We start from the raw sequence: 22071 nt of genomic DNA, 5'->3' as shown, positions 1-22071 counted from the left end.
TTTATAGCTTTACCCCCATAAAATGCAGTAAATCTGTTGATTTTGCAGTAACTGAATGACAGAAATGATACTCCATATGGGGGTATTTTAATTTAGGGCAAATACTTAGGTAAACCTATGCACATTGGGTATCACACTGTTTTGCGGACCCCTGGCATTCATATTTAGGGTGTTTTATCTTTGTACCTGATGATATGTGGGAGATAAGAAGCTGTAGAGTGGAAGCTTGAAAATGATTTTCACAAATTTCTATAAAAACTGGTACATTTAGGAAAGCATTGCAACTTGGTAATTTGGAGTAAAAAGACAGTTTTACCTATTCTTGATTCATCAGAATCTGTTCCTACCAAAAATGTATAGTATATATTTTCTATGGTAAACCTACTCTAAGTGGAATATTTGGCCTTGAAATCTAAAGAATGCAGATTTCTGGAGCAGTGCTTTGGAAAATTAGTAGTCTACCACAGGGAGTTTTTGACCTATACAAGTGAAAAATCTCCATAAAACTATACATATTTGGTATTGGCGCGTTCAAGAGACATTGAACTTTCTAAATCAGTTGTATTTTCATGCATAAAATAATTAGTGATTCTGATATATGTTTTTATATTATGAAAAATATTATTTTTCTTAATTTTTTTGACATTTAGGAGCCTATATATTGTTACAGAAGTGGAATTACACAAATATTCTAGCATTTTTTGAAAGCTTACGTTGTCCCCAAAAAAACGATAAATTATTTTCCCAGGTAAACTAAAAGTACCCTCTAGGAAAGGCCCCTAAATTGAAAGAGCGCAAAATATTCAAAAATTAACCAAATCGGCTGTCAGTTAAAGGGTTAATGTTTGAGGGTAGACTGTTATATATAATGGTGCTTGAAAGTCTGTGAGTCTGTGAACCTATTTGAATTTTCAATATTTTTGCATAAATATTACTTACTGTGTTGCCTTTATGTTATAGACTAACACAGAAGAAAGCCACTACTATTTAAAAAGAATACTACTGCATATATACAGTTTTTATAAGAAGGCTATTGGAATAATGTTCTTTAAACCGATAAAATATAAATACAGATTTTTTTTTTAATGGAAGGCAAACATTGCATTTCAGCAAACTCTGCAGGGAAACTTCAGGGTATCTGAACTGCAGCTCAAGCAAAAGTGAGTGATCCAGCAAGACAATGACCAAAAACACATAAGTAGATCTAGCAAAGAATGGTTAAAGGAGAAGAAAATGAATGTTTTAATCTTAATCCTATCAAAATGTCCTAATGATATGAACAACACTGGGTATAGGTTGGTGTGTAAGGAGGAATGGCCTAAAATTCCTCCAAGCTGATGTGCAGAACTGATCAACAGTTACCAGAAGAAAAACATCTGGTTAGTTATTGGTGCCCAAGGGGAACACATTAGTTATTAAAAGAAAAGGTTGAAATACTTTTGCCACACACAAATATGTAACTTCATAATGACTAGCATTATTGTTTCTAATTTGTGTAATCAGGGTTTTTTTCCTAGTCGAGTTTTAGGACCAGGGGACCCCAACCTTTTTCACCCATTAGCCACGTTCAAAAGTAAAGAGAGTTGGGGAGCAACACAAACATGAAAAATGTTCCTGGGGATACCAAATAAGGGCTATAATTAGCTATCTGGTAGCCCCTATGTGGACTAGCAGCCTACAGACGGTTCAGTTTGTTAGTACACCTGTTTTTTATGCAACCAAAATGTGCCCCTGCTTTGAAGCTACTGGGAGCAGCATCCAAGGGGTTGGTCAGCAACATGTTGCTCCTGAACCACTGATTGGGGATCACTGTTTTAGATCATATTTATGCAGAAATGTTGACTTCAGAGGGATTTACATAATTTATAACACCACTGTATGTAGAAAGTGATAATGTATTACTAATTATTATCCACTACAAATACATGACATGACTACAAATACAGCTACATAACAGTTTACGTTTACAGGCAAACATTTCACTGGAAAAAATGCAGTTACAATTACATGTTGTTTGGATACAATATGGTTATGGCAGTGCTTACAAGAGCTAAAAGAAATAGAGAGAGAGAAAGTGAAACATACAACAATGGTAACTAGTATGGTTGTAGTATGAGCAAAGAATAAATTGTTTGGGAAGGTGGTCAAGTTACTGAGGGCATAGGTTCAGGGAGTGTATAGTAGAATGGGGGAATGGAGTTTCATATGGGTGCATAATGCGAACAGTCCTGGATGGTGGAGTGTGAAGCAGTGCCACCATCAAGATGGGAGAAGGGGAGTCTAGTAATGTAGCATAATGTTACATATATAATTGGGCCCCTAAACAAGACATTTTCCATAAACATATATTGCAGCTGAATATAAGGTCAACTGGACCCCCAGTCCAGTCCTGGGCCCTCCAGCAGTTGCAGAGTTTCCTCTATTTTAAACACTGCTTTTCAGTATAATAATTTGGTGGTTTGTATGTTAGTACCAGTGGTTAAACAATACAAGTTAAACCTTTTGTCCTAGAACAATGTTTATTGGTAAATGCCAGATAAATAACTTGTATGGGGCTCCCAAGTTTCTGTTGGCAGCCTTGTGAATAAGTAATGAGCAGGTAATTTACAGGTCAAAGGTTATGTCTGGATGTGTACTTGAAAGTTAGTTATATATGGTGAGGGAAATGGTTGAGTGCTTTGTAAATTAGTTTTGAAGTGAATTTTGTGTATGACAAGTAGCCAGTTCAGGGACTGGCAGAGAGGAACAGCACTTAGCAGCGGGAAGATAGGTGCATCAGTTTGGCATTAGTATTTATGATGGATTAAAGGGGGGTCATTTAAGACAGGGGTTGTTCAAGTGTGTTACATGAAATTAATCACTGAGCTTTCAACTAAGTGTGGACCACCGCATTTGAAAATGGATTGAAATTGATTAAAATATAAAAGTCAAAATAAAATATCATAAGCACCCCATATAAAACCATTTGTTATAGATTAGGACTAGCACAGCACTTGAATTAAAGTTGGCTCAAGGGTACTTGGTAGTAAGCAAGTAATTCATGACTAATTTTTCTTTAATGCGTTCCATTTATAAATTGTTTAATGCAATTACATGAATATCAGTTGTTATTTTGTATTTGTTCATTAATTGCTGTATATAATGTGAGTGTTATGCAGTTGTGTTTTTTTGAGGGGCAGACATAGTGGCACCCAAAATACATTAAATACAATGAGAAACAGAAGATAGTAGCACCCAAAATACATTAAATACAGTGATTTCTGACACCCTTCCAGTATGGGTGGCTTAGCTCTGGTGAGGGGTATTCTTAATAAAAAAAAACCTATTTCCCAATACTGGAGTATGGGCTTAATTAGCCTACACTTCTGGTGGGGAAAATTTTTTAGTGATAGGAGCCTTTAAGGGGTCTCCTGCAGTGCTGAACTTACTTGGATTAGTGGGCCCCCTGCTGTCAGTGAACTGCAGACTTGGGAAAGAAGGGCAGGACTCCTGAAGCCTGCATGTTTTTTTCCCTTACACTGCTTTCCATACTGCTGGGTTTTCACTGAAGTTTAATATAATAAATGTAGAATATTTATGACTTGATACAAGGCTGATTAGTAATTAATTCAAATTCTCATTATATGACAATTACGAAACCAGTGTAATTTGCATCTTAATGTAATAATCAGCCCTGTAGCATCAGCTTTCATGACAGACAAACCTTATTTTCTGTTTAATGATTTTAAACGACCCCTAAGATTAGCGTCTCAACTGCTGCTCAGAGCAAACAGAGCATTCCTGTCACTGACATTCCCAACAAAATCCAAGATGGGGAGCTCCTTTGACAACTTTGGAGATCTGGATGCTTATAGAGATGCTGAACTTTTAGGCCATTGCAGTAAGTTCATTATATAAAATAAGGCATTCTAGCCATATTCATATTTAGAGTTTAGTTCTTGTAGGCCAGTGCAATAAGTTCATTATATAAAATAAGGCATTTCTAGCCATATTCATATTTAGGGTTTAGTTATTTTAAAACATTATAGAAGTTGCTTTATTAGGCAGTAGTCTAGTTTTGCCAGTATTTTGTTGTATGTGTTGATTAAAGGAGAAGGAAAGGCTAATAAAGAGTTAATCTCAAGCTGCAGGCATACCTTCAGTTGTCTCAATAGCAGAGAGCTGCGTATCTCTGGCACATGAATTACAGACACAAGAAATCTTTTGACAGAGAAGTGCAGCATTTCTGTGATTGCTTATGGCTGTATTTACATAGACCTTTCTGATAAAGCTTACTTAGTTTTTACCTTTCTTTCTCCTTTAAGGAAATAGGTTGATAAGAATCACACAGGCTGGGTCTTTCCCCTCCTTGACTTTTACTGTGATAATTGCAGTAACCTGGTAGGCATTTGTTAGTATTTTATGCCGGGATCACATATACACCCATTTCAAATTTGTTAGAATATGTACTTTTAACAATATGTGGGTTTCTGGGGTCAACTTATTCTTAGTGGTGCTTTTGCTTATGCAATCCACAGCATGATTATTTCTGATGTGGTGCTGTGAAAATTCAGTATTGTTCTGAAATTCAGGAATCTCCTTAAAACTAAATATTGTTGTCCTCAAGTCAAATCAGTTGTCAATTTGCACTTATAATATGCATCTGGTATAATTACAATATCAACTGATTTTCTTTTCCTTTTTATGTATTCTATTCATTCTAATGAAGAAAGGTTTGGGAGAGATACTCAGCGCTATAGGTGTCCTTGTGCTTAATTGCTTTCAGCCTTCAATGTAGACAATAAGCGTGGTGCTCAAATCTCCTGCTGCTTCCTCCAAAGAAAATACCCCTCTTGGATGGGTATTAAAACATGTGCAGACCCAGTGTGTTGGAAGCGCATGAAAAATAAAAAATAAAAATACAAAATAGTGCAATATGTTTCAAAAGTTAATGAAACTGAAATGAAAGAGTTATGCCTATAACTCCAAATAATAGCAAAGTGCACATAAAATATACAAATGACAGAGTGGTGTAGTTGCACACTCACCAGATGGTAGTTAAGATACGCAGAGGTAAGTGAAATCCACTGTTGATAGAGGTAGGTTCAAGATCTCCATTCAGTTTGGGAAAGCAAAAAATAAAAACAGAATATAGTGTAATACCCTTTATTAAAAATAGTCCTGCTGCAGTACAGGCTACTTACAGTATCTGGATAAGAACAAAACGTATCACAAATAGCTCTACGCGTTTCACGTGTCCGCCACGCTTCATCAGGAGCAATAAAAATGTGATGTAAAAACAACATCTTATACTGGCAAATCACATGCATAAAATGGTAATTAAGATGAGATACAGCTGACCCAAAGAACATAGGTGCACATTAAGTATAAACCAATGGGGAAAGGAGGAGGGAGTAGTGACATAATCAATGTGGTTGTGATCCACCCACCATATAGAGTAGCTGCATACAAATCCCATGAGTCCCCCCCCTGGCCAGATTTTTTTTTTTTTCTCCCTTTTTCGCTTTACCATTAATTCCTTTAACCTTCTCACCTTCCTTTCCTTCTCATAAGTAAAAATAAAACTAAACACAAAATTGTACAAAAGCTAAACTAAAATGCTGCCAAATCTAGCTCTATGTTTAAACCATGAGGTTGTAATGTGTTCAGTTTAAAAATCCAGTAGGTCTCTCACTGACGTAATCTAATGAATCTATCACCCCCTCTAATGTTAGAGGAGATTTGTTCTAATCCCAAAAACACCACCCCAGTGGGATCGCAATTATGTACTATCTTAAAGTGTCGCGAGACACCATGGTTATTTTTGCCTAACTTAATATTACGTATGTGTTCCCTTATTCTAGTACCAATGGATCTGATGGTTCTCCCTACATACCACTTATTACAAGGACACACCAATAAATAAACCACATAAATGGAACGGCAATTAATAAATTCCCTAACCGTAGGTATACCCTCTATATGTAATTTCTTGGGGGCTACATAAGAACAAGTGGTGCATCTCTTTTTGCCACATTTATATGTCCCGTTCAAACCAAAATTATTGATGCATTTCCTATCATCATTAGTGCCCCATACTTTTGAAGGAGCTAACAAATTATTGAAAGTTTTAGATCTTTTAAAATAGACCTGCGGTTTCTCCCCAAGGTGTTCTCCTAAAATTGGGTCTGCAGTCAATACATTCCAATGTTTTTGTACAGTCTTTTTAATATTATACGCCGCGGTGTTGAACTTGGTGTAAAAGTTACACTTATGTGACATTCGTGCAACAGGGGTTTTTTTCACCAATAAAGTATTCCTATCAGTATCATGTGCCAACTGTTTGGCTTCATTCAACCGTGACTTTTTGTAACCCTTTTCTAGGAATCTTTTTTCTAAGATAAAACACTCCTGTATAAAGTCAACTGATCTGGAGCAATTCCTTCTAGCTCTAAGATACTGGCCTTTGGGGATATTCCTAATGCACTTATTATGAAGGGCACTGGATGCATGTAATACACCATTCCTATTAGTAGTTTTACGGAAAAGCTTTGTCTCTATTCAGTCTCCATTACTAAATAGAGTAAGATCTAAATAGTTGATGCCGCCATCATTGATTTCGGTTGTAAACTGAAGTTTATATGGATTGGCATTGATATGTATAATGAACGCATCAATAGTTTCAAGGGGGCCGTCCCAAATGAATAGCAAATCATCTATGTAACGAGTGTATAAGATGATATGTTCACTAAATATGGGAGAGTTCCACACAAACTCATCTTTCCATACTGCCATATAAAGATTTGCATACGAAGGAGCGAATTTACTGCCCATAGTGGTACCCTTCTTCTGTAAATAAAATAATTTATCAAAAACAAAGTAATTATGTGTTAGTATAAAACTAATACTTTCCAACAAAAATTTTTGAAAAGGCCCTGAGAGAGTACTCTCTGTGTGTAATTTATATCGTAAGGCATCAAGTCCCTTATCATGTGGTATGCAGGTATATAAAGAAGACACATCACATGTGACCCATTTATAAGTGTCCTTCCAAGTTATGTGTTTGATTTAAATCATATAAATGTGGCAAAAAGAGATGCACCACTTGTTCTTATGTAGCCCCCAAGAAATTACATATAGAGGGTATACCTATGGTTAGGGAATTTATTAATTGCCGTTCCATTTATGTGGTTTATTTATTGGTGTGTCCTTGTAATAAGTGGTATGTAGGGAGAACCATCAGATCCATTGGTACTAGAATAAGGGAACACATACGTAATATTAAGTTAGGCAAAAATAACCATGGTGTCTCGCGACACTTTAAGATAGTACATAATTGCGATCCCACTGGGCTGGTGTTTTTGGGATTAGAACAAATCTCCTCTAACATTAGAAGGGGTGATAGATTCATTAGATTACGTCAGTGAGAGACCTACTGGATTTTTAAACTGAACACATTACAACCTCATGGTTTAAACATAGAGCTAGATTTGGCAGCATTTTAGTTTAGCTTTTGTTTTTGTACAATTTTGTGTAGGAAGGTGAGAAGGTTAAAGGAATTAATGATAAAGCGAAAAAGGGAGAAAAAAAAATCTGGCCAGGGGGGAACTCATGGGATTTGTATGCAGCTACTCTATATGGTGGGCGGATCACAACCACATTGATTATGTCACTACTCCCTCCTTCTTTCCCCATTGGTTTATACTTAATGTGCACCTATGTTCTTTGGGTCAGCTGTATCTCATCTTAATTACCATTTTATGCATGTGATTTGCCAGTATAAGATGTTGTTTTTACATCACATTTTTATTGCTCCTGATGAAGCGTGGCGGACACGTGAAACGCGTAGAGCTATTTGTGATACGTTTTGTTCTTATCCAGATACTGTAAGTAGCCTGTACTGCAGCAGGACTATTTTTAATAAAGGGTATTACACTATATTCTGTTTTTATTTTTCGCTTTCCGAAACTGAATGGAGATCTTGAACCTACCTCTATCAACAGTGGATTTCACTGACCTCTGCGTATCTTAACTACCATCTGGTGAGTGTGCAACTACACCACTCTGCCATTTGTATATTTTATGTGCACTTTGCTATTATTTGGAGTTATAGGCATAACTCTTTCATTTCAGTTTCATTAACTTTTTTTTTTTTTAAAGTTTTATTTTTATTGTTTTTTAACACAAAAATAGGGAAGGAAGGGGGGGAAGAGAAGGGGAGCAACGGGGGTACATAGCTTTACCACAGTGCTGTTACATATTTAGTACAGGTATCTTTATACAGAGGTTTGGCTTACAGAAGGTGAACAGTACAATATTGTATGATATAACACTGTTACAATGAATGTCACAGTAAGTATATTACACCAAGTTAACGTAGCTATGCCTGCTAAATGTGTGAGATGGTTGGGTGAGACCTTCATGTCTCATTGGGTATGCCAGGGTTTAACTCCAGCCATGGTGACCAGATTCTTTCGAATTTCAAGGGGCACCCTCGGGCTTCATAGGTGAGTCTAATAGAAGGTAGGGCTGCATTAATGAGGGTTTGCCATGTTTTCGTAGAAGGTGCCTTGGTGCCCATCCAATTCAGTATTATTACTTTCCTGGCATAATATAGGATGGTTCGATATAGGGATCTAGTTTTGTTGAGTGGCACAATATCCTCAATCAGACCTAGAAGGCATATTCCTGGCGTGCACAGGTTGGGAAACCCCAAGTTATCTGCCATGTATTGTGTTATCTTAGACCAATATTTTAGGATTGGTGGACATTCCCAGGCGAGATGTAGGAAGGAGGAACCCGTTTTGTGGCATCTGGGGCATGTGGCCTCTGGATTGCGTCCAATTTTTTGTAGTTTGAGAGGGGTAATATATAGTTGGTGAATGAACTTGTATTGTATTAATCTGTCGCGAAGGGAGATCAGATCAATATATAGCACATCAGTAGTTTCGTCCCATTGCTCATTTGTCATGCTGGGGATAGTTAGTTGCCATTTGCGGTGGGCCATGTTAAAGGGGGGTGAGATACTGTTCAGCAGAGTTTTATATAGCCTAGAGACTAATTTGCCTGTCTCAGAGTTTCTTAATACTAGTTCGATATTTGAGGGAGTGAGTACAGGCTCCAATGTCGTGAATTGGGCTTTAAAGGCATGCCTAAGTTGGAAATAGCGAAAAAGTTGAATGTCTTGTCTTTCTAGTTTCCCTTGAAGCTGTTCCAGGGTGGGAAATTTACCATCGATCAGCATGTCCCCTAGACACTGAATGCCCCTTTGGGTCCAATAGTGGAAATCTTGCAGGCCCTGCAAGTGTGGTAGGTTGGAATTGCTCCACAGTGGAAGGAAAGGGGAGGTGGGAGGTGTGGGGTAGTGGAGTAAGTTAATTGCTGCTTTCCATGCCCTGACCGGGACAGTGACTGTTGTAGGGCATTTAGGATAGTCAGAGGGCCTTCTGTGTATAGTATTTTGGACAGCCTCTGCTGAGCCCATCTGGTGAGCCAAAACGAGGAATCCCGGGTCTTTCTCGTCCGCATGAAGCCAGGTATGTATGTAGTATAGTTGGCTGGCCAGGAAATATAGATGTAAGTGTGGGAGAGCCAGTCCCCCTTCTAAAACCGGGGCCGTAAGTGATTTCCAGGATATTCTAGGGGTCTTGTTGGCCCATAGGAAAGGGATTAATATTGAGTTTATTTTCTGAAAGATCTTTTTGGGAACCCAAACCGGAGAATTGTGTAATTTATACAGAAGTTTAGGGAGGTAGATCATTTTATATAAGTTCACTCTGCCCCATAGCGTAAGAGGGAGTTTGGCCCAAAAGGTCGTGGTGGACTTAAGTTGGGTGATGAGAGGTTCAATATTGTCGGCTATATATGGTGTGTTTGAAGGTGAAATCTGTATGCCTAAGTATCTGAATTTCGTAACCCAGCGCAAGCCGTGGGTGTTATTAGGGGGGTTCAGTGTGGGGTCTACCGGGAGTATTACTGATTTTGTTTTGTTTATGTGGAGACCCGAGAAGCTGCCGAATAGGGAAAGTGTCTGGAGGGCCGCTTGCAGAGAAGTGGAAGTGTCGGCCAGGAAAAGTAATAGATCATCTGCATATAGGGCAAGTTTGTCTTCCATAGTGCATTGTTTAAACCCAGTTATGTTGGGAGACTGTCTTATTAGCAAGGCAAGCGGTTCAATAGCAAATGCAAATAGTAGGGGAGACAAGGGGCAGCCCTGTCTAGTGCCTCTATGGAGAGGGAAGGGATCAGATGGGGTTCCGTGAATTTTGATACGAGCCGTAGGGTTCTTGTATAGCAATTGGATCCAGCTAATGAACTTTGGGCCGAAACCAAATCTCCTCAGTACTTCCCATAAATAGGGCCATTCTACAGAATCAAATGCCTTGGCCGCATCCAATGAGACCAGGGCACGTGAGCCACAGTTGTCATGTTTGAGTTGGAGGTGAGTATATACTCTTCTAAGATTGTGAGAGGTAGATTTCCCCGGCATGAAGCCAGTCTGGTCTGGGTGTATAAGCGAAGGGGCTCTTCTAGCTAATCTGCGTGCCAGTATTTTGGCAAATATTTTAGCGTCGGTATTGATGAGCGAGATGGGTCTGTAGGAATCGCATATTTCTGGATCCTTACCCTCTTTGGCTATGAGTACCACGGTGGCATTGTAAAAGGAGGGAGGTAATTGGCCCTTATCTATGGCATTGAGGTATGTATGGTGAAGGTGGTGTACTAGGAGAGGGCCCTGTAGATTGTACCAGGCTACTGGGAATCCATCAGGTCCGGGGGTCTTGCCCAAGGGAAGGGCCGCAAGTGCGTCTGCCACTTCCGATTCAGTGATGGGGGTGTCCAAACAGGCTGCCTCTGCCGGGGGTAGGGTTGGAAATTTTATCCTATCGAGGAATTGCATGAGTTCCTCTGGGGTGGCCGTATATAGTGACCGGTAAGTATTTTGGTAGTATTTTGTGAAAGTGTCAAGAATTTCAGGAGGAGTGGTGACAAGGGTTCCATTGGAGTCTCTGATACTGGGAATAAGGGTCTGTGAGTCCCGGGCCTTAGAGAGGTAGGCTAGCAATTTGCCGGCCTTTTCTCCTTGGTCAAAAACTCTTTGGTTTGTGTAAAGTAGTCTTTTTCTTGTAAGTTTAGTATGGGCTAGCTCTACGTCTCTTTGTGCTTGGTTGAGGGATTGATGTGATTCCTCTGATTGTGTACTAGCATACTCCTTTTCGGCTTCCCCCAAGGCAGTCTCAGCTACTTTAAGCTCTGCTTTAGATTTATGTCTAGCCTTAGTAATTTCACTTATTAATGTGCCTCTGGCGACTACCTTAGAAGCCTCCCATAGTACATCCCCAGGGGCAGTGTCCTGATTCCGTTCCCAATATGCGGCATATTCAGACTGTGAAGATTCCCTTATTTCTATATTAGATAACCACATAGGGCATAACCGCCAATCAGCTCGTCTGGCTTTGGTAGACAAGTTTAAGGTTAAGTGCAATGGAGAATGATCAGAGAAGGCTCTGGGGAGATATTCCGCAGAGACTAGCAGTTGTGCAAAGTCAGTGGATGCAAGGGCAAAGTCAATTCGGGATAGCGAGCCATAGCTTGGGGAGTGACAGGAGTACTGCCTCTCACTGGGATGTTTCCATCTCCACAATTCCGTGAGGCCTAAGGCCTCAGCCCATTTAGCTAGGCTAGTAGGTTGAGTTGCAGTTTGCCCCAGTCTATCTAAGTGGGGAGCGAGGACTGCATTAAAGTCTCCAAGGAGACATATAGGGGCGCTGGGATATGATGCTATTAGGGCGTAGATTTTTCCCAATAGGTCATTATCAGATGGGGGAGGGTTGTAAATATTGGCCAGTGTTAGGAGCTGATTGGCGATTCTGCAATGCAAGACAATATAGCGACCGTAAAAGTCGGTATTCAGACCCAAGCATTCAAATATGATACCTTTCCGAACCAAAATAGATACACCCCGTGCATGAGTTGAAAAAGGAGCGTGGTAAGCCTGGGCTACCCAGTGTTTCTTGAGAGACAGAAGCTTCTGGCCGACCAAGTGAGTTTCTTGTAATAATAGCAAGGCAGGTTTCCTTTGTTTGATGTAGTCAAATAGTAGGGCCCTTTTAAACTTGGAGTTCAGGCCCCGAGTATTCCACGATATTACAAGTTTCATTAACTTTTGAAACCTATTGCACTATTTTGTATTTTTATTTTTTATTTTTCATGCGCTTCCAACACACTGGGTCTGCACTATTCATTCTTATGTATTTAGTATTATATCTTGGTACAGAAATGGAATTACAAAAAAATTCAGGCAGATTTATGATATTGTTTTCTTCTAGGTGTCTGGTCCTGCTAATGGCAGCTACAGATAAGCAAGAGTTAGACCAATTTCTGTCATCTGATGGTAAGCTATTGTTGCAGTTTTAGGGTGAAGACACATGGAACATTGTCTATGGCAGGGTATATTCTGGCATTTAGTACCTGTGACAAGTAGCTTCTACTAAGTAGCTCAGTGTGTCTTCACCCTTACAGATTTCACAGTTGAAAAATGTACATTTTAGGATGTCAAAAAGTTTACAAAGCTCTAGGCTGATGACTTTTCCCTAGCTAATTGTAACTTGTGTTCCAGTCAATAAGATCAGAGGAGGGTTTAGTTGTTTATATGTGTATGCAACAGAGGCAGGCCAAGTCGGCTGGGCACCCTAGGTGACCACCTTGCCCCCACCGCTTCCCCCAATCCCCCCCCCACGCGTGCACGCAAGCGGGAACGCCAGTAGTGGAGGGAGCGCTACATGCAGATGCTGGCAGGGAGGGAGCGCAGGATAATGAAGAGTCAGGGTAAGAGAGTAGGGGTGGCAACAGAAGTACCTGCCTAGCACCCCTTCACTGTTGTGCCCTAGGAAGGTGCCTCTTCTGCCTCCCCCTAGTTCTGGCCCTGGTATACAAGAGAAACATTAACCAGTAGATCGTTTTAGTGGACACAGTGTATCCAACGAAATTAAAAGGAGACGTAATATTTTAAATGGGGCTTAAAAAGGTTGCATACATGTGTGAGTGATCTTCTTTCTTTAATATCCCAAAGCTGACGCATGTGCAGAAGAATGAAATAGATGGCTTTCTTGTCAAAGTTCGGCTTTTCATACTACTGCACATGCGCATCCGGCACAAAGAAAGAAGCAGGAAGAGGATTACTCACTTGCATATACCTAGGCCAATGCAGTTTCCAGCCTGGGGTAACAGGTTAGAGATTGCACCTTTTATTTTCCTTAAAAAGCAGGGGTTGGATGACTTTTTACTAAGTGAGAAAATACAGGGATACTTAAATTAGCTCTTAGTACAAAATTGATGCAGGGACCAGTCCAATGACCATATTGAAATGAGAAAGTTTTTTCTCCTCTGAGGCAAATTTGGAGTTTTTCTCATTCCTCTTAATCAACTAGCAGATAGGCAGGTTTTATTTCGATGAAAGGGTTGAACTAGATCCCATATAAAATGGGAATTTCACTTACCTACTTGCCATAAATTCATTTTCTTCCAAGTCCTGACATGTCAGTACACATGGTTAGTATTGCCTGCCCGCACAGAAGAGGTAAAACCTGTACCATAGCAAATATCAAAACCCTTTATGACCTACATGACTCCCTCCTGATCACTTTTATACATTTGTCAAAGCAGTACAGGAACCCCCAATATATTTTGGACAGGAACGTGTCCTGACATGTGGGTATGTGAAAGAAAAGGAATTTTCGACAAGTAGATAAGTAAAAATCCCATTTTCTTCCAAGTCCGTTCCTTGACAGTACATATGGTATATACCAAGCAAAGCCATGTCTAACCAGGGGTGGGAATTATAATAATAATAAAAATTAAAATGTATAATTATAATTAAAAAAAATCTAAATAAAATTGACCCCCTTGTAGTTCAAGTAGATATAAATGGCTCTACAAACCATAGAAAACAATATTTAGTGCCAGTGCTATGATCAGACAAACCACCACTGAAACAAATTCCAACCATAGGTGATATTACCATGCCCGGCCTGAAACAAGCCCAAAAACACAGCCCAGACATTGACTTACCAAATGGTCAAACTACAGCCAAACTGCAACCCACTACCAAGGATCCACGCATTAAACGTGGACACTGGCACAACCCACAAGTCCTGTATATAAGAGACAACAAGGCAATAATACAATAACTGACATTGCCTTCACAAAAAAGAAATAAGCCAACCCTTACTGGCACATACAAGAATCAAGCACCACAAGCCAAATGCCAAACCTCATCTTAAAGGGTTAGTTCACCTTTAAATTAACTTTTATTATGATGTAGGCATTGATATTCTAAGACAATTTACAATTGGTCTTCATTTGTTAATTTTTATGTGTTTTTTATGTGTTTTTTTTTTTAAATATTTAGATTTTTGTTGAGCAGCTCTCCATTTGGTATTTTAACAGCTATCTGGTTGCTTGTGTCTTATTTACCCTAGCAACCAAGCAGTGGTTTAAATGAGAGATGGGCATATGAATAGTAGAGGACCTGCATAGAAAGATAGGTAATAAATAGTAATAAACTTGTAGCCTCACAAAACAATAGTATTTGGCTGCCAGTGTCATTGAGCCCCATTTAAAAGCTAGAAAGAGAAATAATTCAAAAACTGTAAAAAATCAATAATTGCAAAACAGCTGTAAAGTAGCTAGGTATAGGGCATACTATAACATACTAAAAATTAAATTAAAGGTGAACCACCCCTTCAAAGGACTTCACCTAAACTTGAGTAAAAAAAGGCAAATATCAAAAAACCTAATTGGGCTACATACAAAACACAATACCCACTGACTGATGGAAAAGGACACATTTGTTGGCCTAGTCTTTAAACTAGACATGGGCCAGTACCTGACAATGCCTGTTGCACAAACCAGGTACAGTCCCTACAGTGCTGGCCCCAAAAACAACTGCCACACATGCACATGCAGAGTATAAGCCCAAGAAGTACAACAAAAGCTCCCACTTACCATCTTTCAAGCAGGTAAAACTGGAATAAATTCCAAGAAATAATCTGCGTTAATACTATTAAAATTGTTAAGATAAAATAATGATGGGTTTGCTGGTCATGTTGAGTTCCCACTCAGAAGGCCAATAGCATATTACCATTGGTAATAAAACCTCCTGCACTTCTGGTTTCTACTTACATCCACATCATGACCGTGTGCTCTTAAAGTTCTCTGCTGGTGTGTCAGTCACCTCCAGCCACAGCTGATGCTCCCTCCTGTTCTGCTATGCTTCTTGTCTCCTTCATTCTCTGCTCCCACGCTGTCTCTACGGATCCCCACTCGGGGCACACTCCTTCAGAGTGCAGGTTCCTTCCTAGATCTTCCACTGAAGAATAGGATCAGGCAGCAAAAATAGTCTCTGAGAGATGTATCACTACTACAACAGACTGAGATTACTTTCACTGTGACTGTGCAAGTTTAATGGACATTTTGTTTATTAACCCCTGACAAGCCAGTATATGAGGAATATTTGGAGTAGTTTCTACTTTGGGAGAACGGTTTCTATATTTTAAGTATCTTGTAAAACTGGAATAAAAGTCAATTGCAAAGCATAGATAATGTGTCGTAGTGTGTAACTTGATATACGCCTAAACCTTCCCACACTTCATTAAAAGTGCCTGAAGGAGATGTCTCTCCAAACCCTGGGCCCTGCTCCATACCCCCTTATATTCATTCTTGTTTTTCTGTCCAGTTACTCCATTATTCTGTCCGTTATTCCGTCTCTCCCTTCTTCCTGACTTTTGTTTTTTTGTGCCCTTCTCAATGTCCACTCTTTAACTAGCAAATTCACATTCATCTGTTTTTCTCCAAATCACTAACAGAAACCTGGCTTTTGCAGAATGATCCTCCCATTGCACTTCCTCATGGTGGTCTCTCTTCCCCTCACACTGCCTGGACCACTGAACACAGCAGGGGTGTTGTAATTCTTTTCTCGCTGTCGGTTCATGCTTATTCCAATTTCTCTAGCCTTTTCATTCACATCTTTTGAGGAGCATGCCCTCCAGATCTTCCATCCTCTCTCTGTCTGGGTGGCTGTCAATTATAGACTTCCGTCAGCATCCCCCTCTGCTACCTTCCTTTGCCCTGTCTTTGAAACCTGGTACTCTTGTTTCCTCTGTACTGATAACCCTGCAATCATTCTTGGGGATTTCAACTCCCATATCAATGATCCCTCACTACCTTGGCCCTCTCAGTTTCTCCCTGCCTAATCTCCTTCTTCGAGCTCCAGCAGTAGACAAACACCCCCAGCTCAACAGGAAGAACACTTTCTGGATCTAGTCCCTCTCTGATTTCGACAGTGTCACCTTCCCCATTTCTGATCATCATTTAGTTAAATTTTCTACCTCACACTCTCATTCCCAACTTGCTCCATCGCCCACTTTCCTAATTTGAAATAAACGGGACACAGACATAGGCTCAGGTACAGTCTCTCCTACTTTAGGTCAATGTCTGATCCTGATAACCTGATTACTGAGTATAACCACATACTTCCCTCCAGTGTTGACTCATTTGCACTCCTTACAGGCTAAGCGTATTCAGGCTCAAAATCCATGCCCCTAGCTGAGAATAACCCTTATTTAAGAAATGTAAAGAAATGCCTTATTGACAGTCCTAAATTGCATCTCTTCACTCTGCTCTATGGGGAGATTAGTCGCGCCCCGACAAATCTCCGTTGTCGCAGGAGACTAATCTCCCCGCAATGCCATCCCACCAGCTAGAATGTAAATTGCTGGTGGGATGGCATACTTGGCGCCACGATTTGCCAAAGTTGCCTTGAGAGGAAACTGTGCGACTTAGGCAAATCGCGGCATATGCCACCCCACTGGTTTACATTCTAGCCGGTGGGATGGCATTGCAAGGAGATTAGTCGCCCGCGACAATGAAGATTTGTCGCACAGCGACTAATTTCCCCATGTGTCACTGCCCTAAAAGGGACAGTCATTAACAGAGGTGTTCTTTATGCATAGTTGAACAGGTGACACAGCAAACTGAGATCGTGTTTCAGAGTTACTCCTATCATCGTCTGCAGATTGAAAGGGATCAAAATGAATATTCTCTTGCCCTGGATGAAGAAATTGTTGAACCCCAGCAGTCAGAAAGGTATTGAAAGGTATCTGAATTTTCACAGCGTGTAGCTTTAACTGTAGCATTAACTGCACAAAATTAACAAGAAAGAAAGTACTCCTTTGTCCAATAACCCCTAACCTTAACTAGTTTTATAAAATCTTAGCCCAAAAAAGTTTTTTTGCATAATGAAAGAAATTGTAATTTAAATGTACATCATATATTAATACAATTATATAGTAGTAGTGCTGTGAATACAAACAGCCTTTTAGCATTACATTAACAAATAACATTAAAACCATTGAATGTTTATTGGAATATGAAAAGACTGTATCTGTCAATATTTGTATGTAATTTGAATGTTTGATTATATAACACCATTTGGGTACCTCCATTCTGTATAAACTTTAACAAAACACATTAGGATTGATTCACTAAAGGTCAATAAGAGTTATTGCATGCTTTTTTGTGTTAAAATTGATGCGAAAATTAACGCACAATTCGCTAAAGTATTATCGCATGCGTTAAGTCGCATATCGCGTGCGTTAATTTACGTGCAATTAATTTTAACGCAACGCAGTAATTAGCAAATGAATAGAATACTAACGCATGATTCACAAAAGCACCTAAAGTGTTAAATGCATTAATTAGCGCATGAATGTGTGCGTAATTTAGCGCCTAATTGGGAGAGGCGTTGGGCACAGTTTGCTATGGGGTTTTTGCTAGATTTGGAGGAGGAACATCAAGTCCCTGAACCTTCAAGAGTGATGCGTCCTTGTATTTTCAGGGAAAGGGCCACTTTAGAGGGCTTAACTGAGGATGAAGTCGTCAGGCGATACAGGCTCAATAGAGCCACAATATCCAGCTTGTATGAGCTACTTGAGCCTTCCCTGCAGCCACTGACTCGCAGAAGCCGTGCCGTCCCTGGAATGGTGAAACTCCTGTGCTCCCTGCACTTTTTAGCCACTGGCAGTTTCCAGAGGGTTGGGGGGGTGTCACAGCCTTCCTTTTCATGGTGCCTTGGCCAGGTCCTGGACACCATCCATTCGGTGTCCGGGAATTTCATTTCGTTCCCCCAAAATTGGAACGAGTGGAACGCCGTGAAAAGGCAGTTTTATGGGGTAACAGGCATCCCCAGTGTGTTGGGTGCAATTGATTGCACCCTTGTGGCATTAAACCCCCCCAAGACAGGGAGCACATTCTTAGGAACAGGCAGGGTTACCACTCTCTCAATGTGCAAGTGGTGTGCGATGCACATATGAATATCCTGAGCATCGTGTCTGGGTTCCCCGGCTCCTCTCACGATGCTTACATCCTAAGGCAGTCCACACTTTACCATTCTTTCGAGACAGGACAAATGCCTCACGGGTGGCTGTTAGGTAAGTATTTGCATCACATCTAGCACAACTCGCCCACATTTGCTTTCTGTCTCCCACTGTCAAACCAGGCCCTGTCTGCCATAAGCTTGTTTTGCAATTTGAAAAGTGCCCTCTTTTCCCACTGGGAAAGTCAAGGCACCTACTTGTAGTGTCATCAGTCTCACACTGTCACATCTGTTGCAAAAGGGCCATGTTTTGACAGAGGGAGACTGGAAGCAGCTTATTTGTTTGCAGAATCTTATTACATGTTTTTTTGTTTCAGGAGATGCTGGCTACCCGTGCTCTAGGTGGCTCATCACACCCATTCACAGGCCGCGTACACAGGCTGAGTGTGCTTTTAATGAAGCACATGTGAGAGCGCGGTCTGTGATTGAGCGGACATTTGGGGTCCTTAAAAGCCGGTTCCGCTGCCTGGATAAATCAGAAGGCAGCCTTATGTACAGCCCCTCTAACGTTTCCAACATTGTGGCTGCGTGTGCTGTACTGCAAAATCTTGCGAACCGGCATGGCTTACCATGCGATGTGGCTGATGACCTGGAGGACCCCATACATCCCCAAGATCCTGTCCGAGGTGCGGATGCCAGAGGGAATGAAGTCAGGGGACAAATCGTTAACAATTACTTTTCCTGTAAGTACCTACAATCTTTAATCCCATACACAAGAAATACCAAACAACAAAAAAAAAAGGTTTATTTACAGGGAACCCACTTCCAAAAGAAATGGTTTGAGCAGGTGATTCCCCACCTGCATACAAATAGAAAGAACAGAAAGAAAGATTTACAAACAACATAGGCCTAAGAAAAGATAGTTTCCACAGATCCCTAATGTGACAGATTTCTTTTCTTTTTCAAAGCTGCCTAGTAGCCTAGTAGAAGCTGCAGGAGCGGTAGCTGTGCTCTCGCCACTAGCTCTACTGGTAGAGCATGTTGGCTCAATTGCCTTTTGTGCCTTTTCTTGTAAGGCAATTTGTTGCTCTAGGAGCGAATTTTGGCGAGCCAACAATGCAAGTTTTTGCCTTTTAAGTTCTAACCGCTCCTCTTGCAGGCTTAACATTGCAGCCTCATGTGCAGCTTGGCGTGCCTCACTGGCCTGTTGGAGGCTTAACATGGCCGACTCGTGTGCAGCTTGCCGTGCCTGACTGACATTGTGGGCGTTAGTGGCCACACACAAGTCGACATGTAGTGTGTCCAATTTTTTCATTAAGGCTTTATTATGCCTTATTAGGGATTTGTGGAACCTATCTTTCTCAGGTTCCTGGGGGGCCACATTAGCTCTTCTGGCCTGGGTTGGGACCTGCTGCTGCTTGGGAATGTTGGCCGGCTCCTCATCTGAGAACAAGGCCACATCACTGCCACATACGTTTGATCCTTTCTCACTTGCCTCCCCACTAAACGTATCCCCTTTAATTGCAGGATCGCACCGTGGGGAGTGGAGCACAGAGGAGGAGCGTCCACATTTTGGAAAAAAGAAAAAGACTTTATTTAATTTTTTGTTATTATGTTCATGATGCCAGGCAAACTTCATGGACAATAATGATTGTCATTTGTTTTAAAACATGACCAAGTTTATTTTGCAAAAACAATTTGTGGACATTGATTCATTCCAAAGGAGGCAAAAAGGTAAAATCAAGTTGAAAAGATTGACTGTCCAAAAGTACAAGATGAACTGACTGCACCTAACCCAGCAAGACACACTTGTCCAATAACACACCTATCTTATTAGCAATACACTGCACTTCTGTAATTGAAACACCAGCAATATACACGGACACAATTCACTATTATGCCACTACACAAGCCTAACGCAAAACACAGGTCCAACAAAATTTGTTAACAAAAATACCTGGAATCGGAGCAAATGACGATTGTGTGCGTCTGTTAGTGCCAGGTGGTGGTAAGGATGAATCTGTTGTAGAAAACATTGTATTCCATTAATCTTAAGCTTCTGTGCAAGAGTAAATACACTTGTATTAATGTCATTACACCTACCTCGGCCAACATTCCTGTCCGAATCGAAGGTGCCAGACACACCGCTCACACTCTCTGTGTGTAGATAAGGCAGCAGTAGCTCCTCATATTTCGTAAAATACACTTTCTTAGCAGGGCCACCTCCAGTTCTAAATAAAATATAGGAATGGTTTTATTGTGTTGGCTACAATAAGCAAACCATAACAACGCAGTCACTTTTTGTTACTCATTGTTGCCCCAATCAATTCCCTTTACTTTCAAGTGTAACATACTAAGGCATGCTCTGACACAAACCCTACTAAAATGCTGCAAGGTGCTGCTAAGTGGCCTCGCTAACTCCAAGGGCTCTCCCTTATACTCTGTTTTAAACAATGCTTAAACAATAATCCTCCTTGATAAAGGAGAGTACAGGGCATTAAGTATTTTGGGAAATATTTCTTAAATAACCCCCCCTCTTTACTGCCCTAATTTGTTGTTGTACTCCACAGCTTTGAGGACATAAGTAGCGCACATAATAATAGGCATGCCATACATACATTACATACAAGTAAAGTAAGCAGGAAAGTAGCCAAAAAGGAAGGAAAGTCAGTTAGACAAAAGGAAAAGCCTGTTGAGTAGAAAAGCAGATGAGCAAGTGTTAAAAATAGAAAGATGAATGTAAGATATTTACCTGTATCTGGAGTCCTCTGCCAGCTATTTCTTCAGGACCCTCTTAATATCCTGGTAGCGCTTCTTGCAGTGTTGGACACTGCGCAGACAGACCCCAATGCTGTTAACATGGTCTGCAATGTCCCTCCAGGCCTTGGTTTTGACAACCGTCGGTGTCTTCCCAGCATATTTGCCGATGATGTTATGGAAGACCAGCACGACCACCACTGCCTCATTCTCAAATTAAATTACGGAGCCTGCTCTCCTGCTGTTGTCTTCTCCGGCTCCTTTTTGGTGATGAGTGGGTTTGAAGCTCCTCACTCTCCTCTCCACTGGCTTCCTCTGGGCGATAATCCCTGTCAGTGCCCTCCACATCTGACACACCTGGGCTGCCTATGAAGCCAGGCCTCTCTGTGTCAGTGTCACTGCCAGAGCTGTGTGACAAGGCAGCTGGAACACTTGCAAGGTGTTCCCTCTTTTTTGCCACCTTTTTCCCTCTGCTGGCTCCCACACTGCTCTCCATCACTTTTTCTTACTATAACAATTTTGCACCACCACCTTCTGTGCTCTTCCAACGCAAATGCGCAAAATGGCGCTAGTTATGAGGTACCGCGTGCGTCAAGTAGCGCACGGACGTTAATTAGCGCACGCCACATCAAATACCGCACACAAATAGTCTTCGCGACTTAAATAACGCAAACAGCATCGTGTCTAAATTAACGCAAATATACTTTTAGTGAACCGTGCGTTAAGACACGAAAAATTAGACGCGATAACATTTTTAATGCATGCTACAAATAGCGATCATTTTAACGCACTTTAGTGAATCAGCCCTATTTTGTTTATGGAATTATGCCTGCATACTGATGGCAGTACATCATGGAGAATGAGACGTTACTGATAATCACAATGGAGCATGGAAAAGTTTAAAGAAATCTTGAATATGCTTATTTTTATGCATTATTATAATTACGCCACCAAGGGGATTT

General features: G+C 40.7%; 1 protein-coding gene across 3 annotated transcripts in view; it reads left to right on the top strand.

The window, feature by feature from the left end:
- The window catches only part of bak1 (BCL2 antagonist/killer 1), a 146080-nt gene that overhangs the window by 43547 nt on the left and 80462 nt on the right, over positions 1 to 22071 (top strand). For 2 of the 3 annotated variants that reach the window (XM_031896844.1, XM_031896845.1), the window contains 2 exons: positions 12309 to 12373; positions 16992 to 17124. In XM_031896844.1, coding sequence (XP_031752704.1) covers positions 12325 to 12373; positions 16992 to 17124 — 182 coding nt within the window. In that variant the 5' untranslated portion in view covers positions 12309 to 12324. Of the gene's footprint in view, positions 1 to 12308; positions 12374 to 16991; positions 17135 to 22071 lie in introns of all 3 variants that reach the window. The other variant, XM_031896846.1, reaches the window with a different exon arrangement.

This window comes from Xenopus tropicalis, chromosome 2 (assembly GCF_000004195.4).
Source record: "Xenopus tropicalis strain Nigerian chromosome 2, UCB_Xtro_10.0, whole genome shotgun sequence".
In the NCBI taxonomy this organism is placed as follows: domain Eukaryota; kingdom Metazoa; phylum Chordata; class Amphibia; order Anura; family Pipidae; genus Xenopus; species Xenopus tropicalis.
This window is presented reverse-complemented; position numbering and strand designations above follow the sequence as displayed.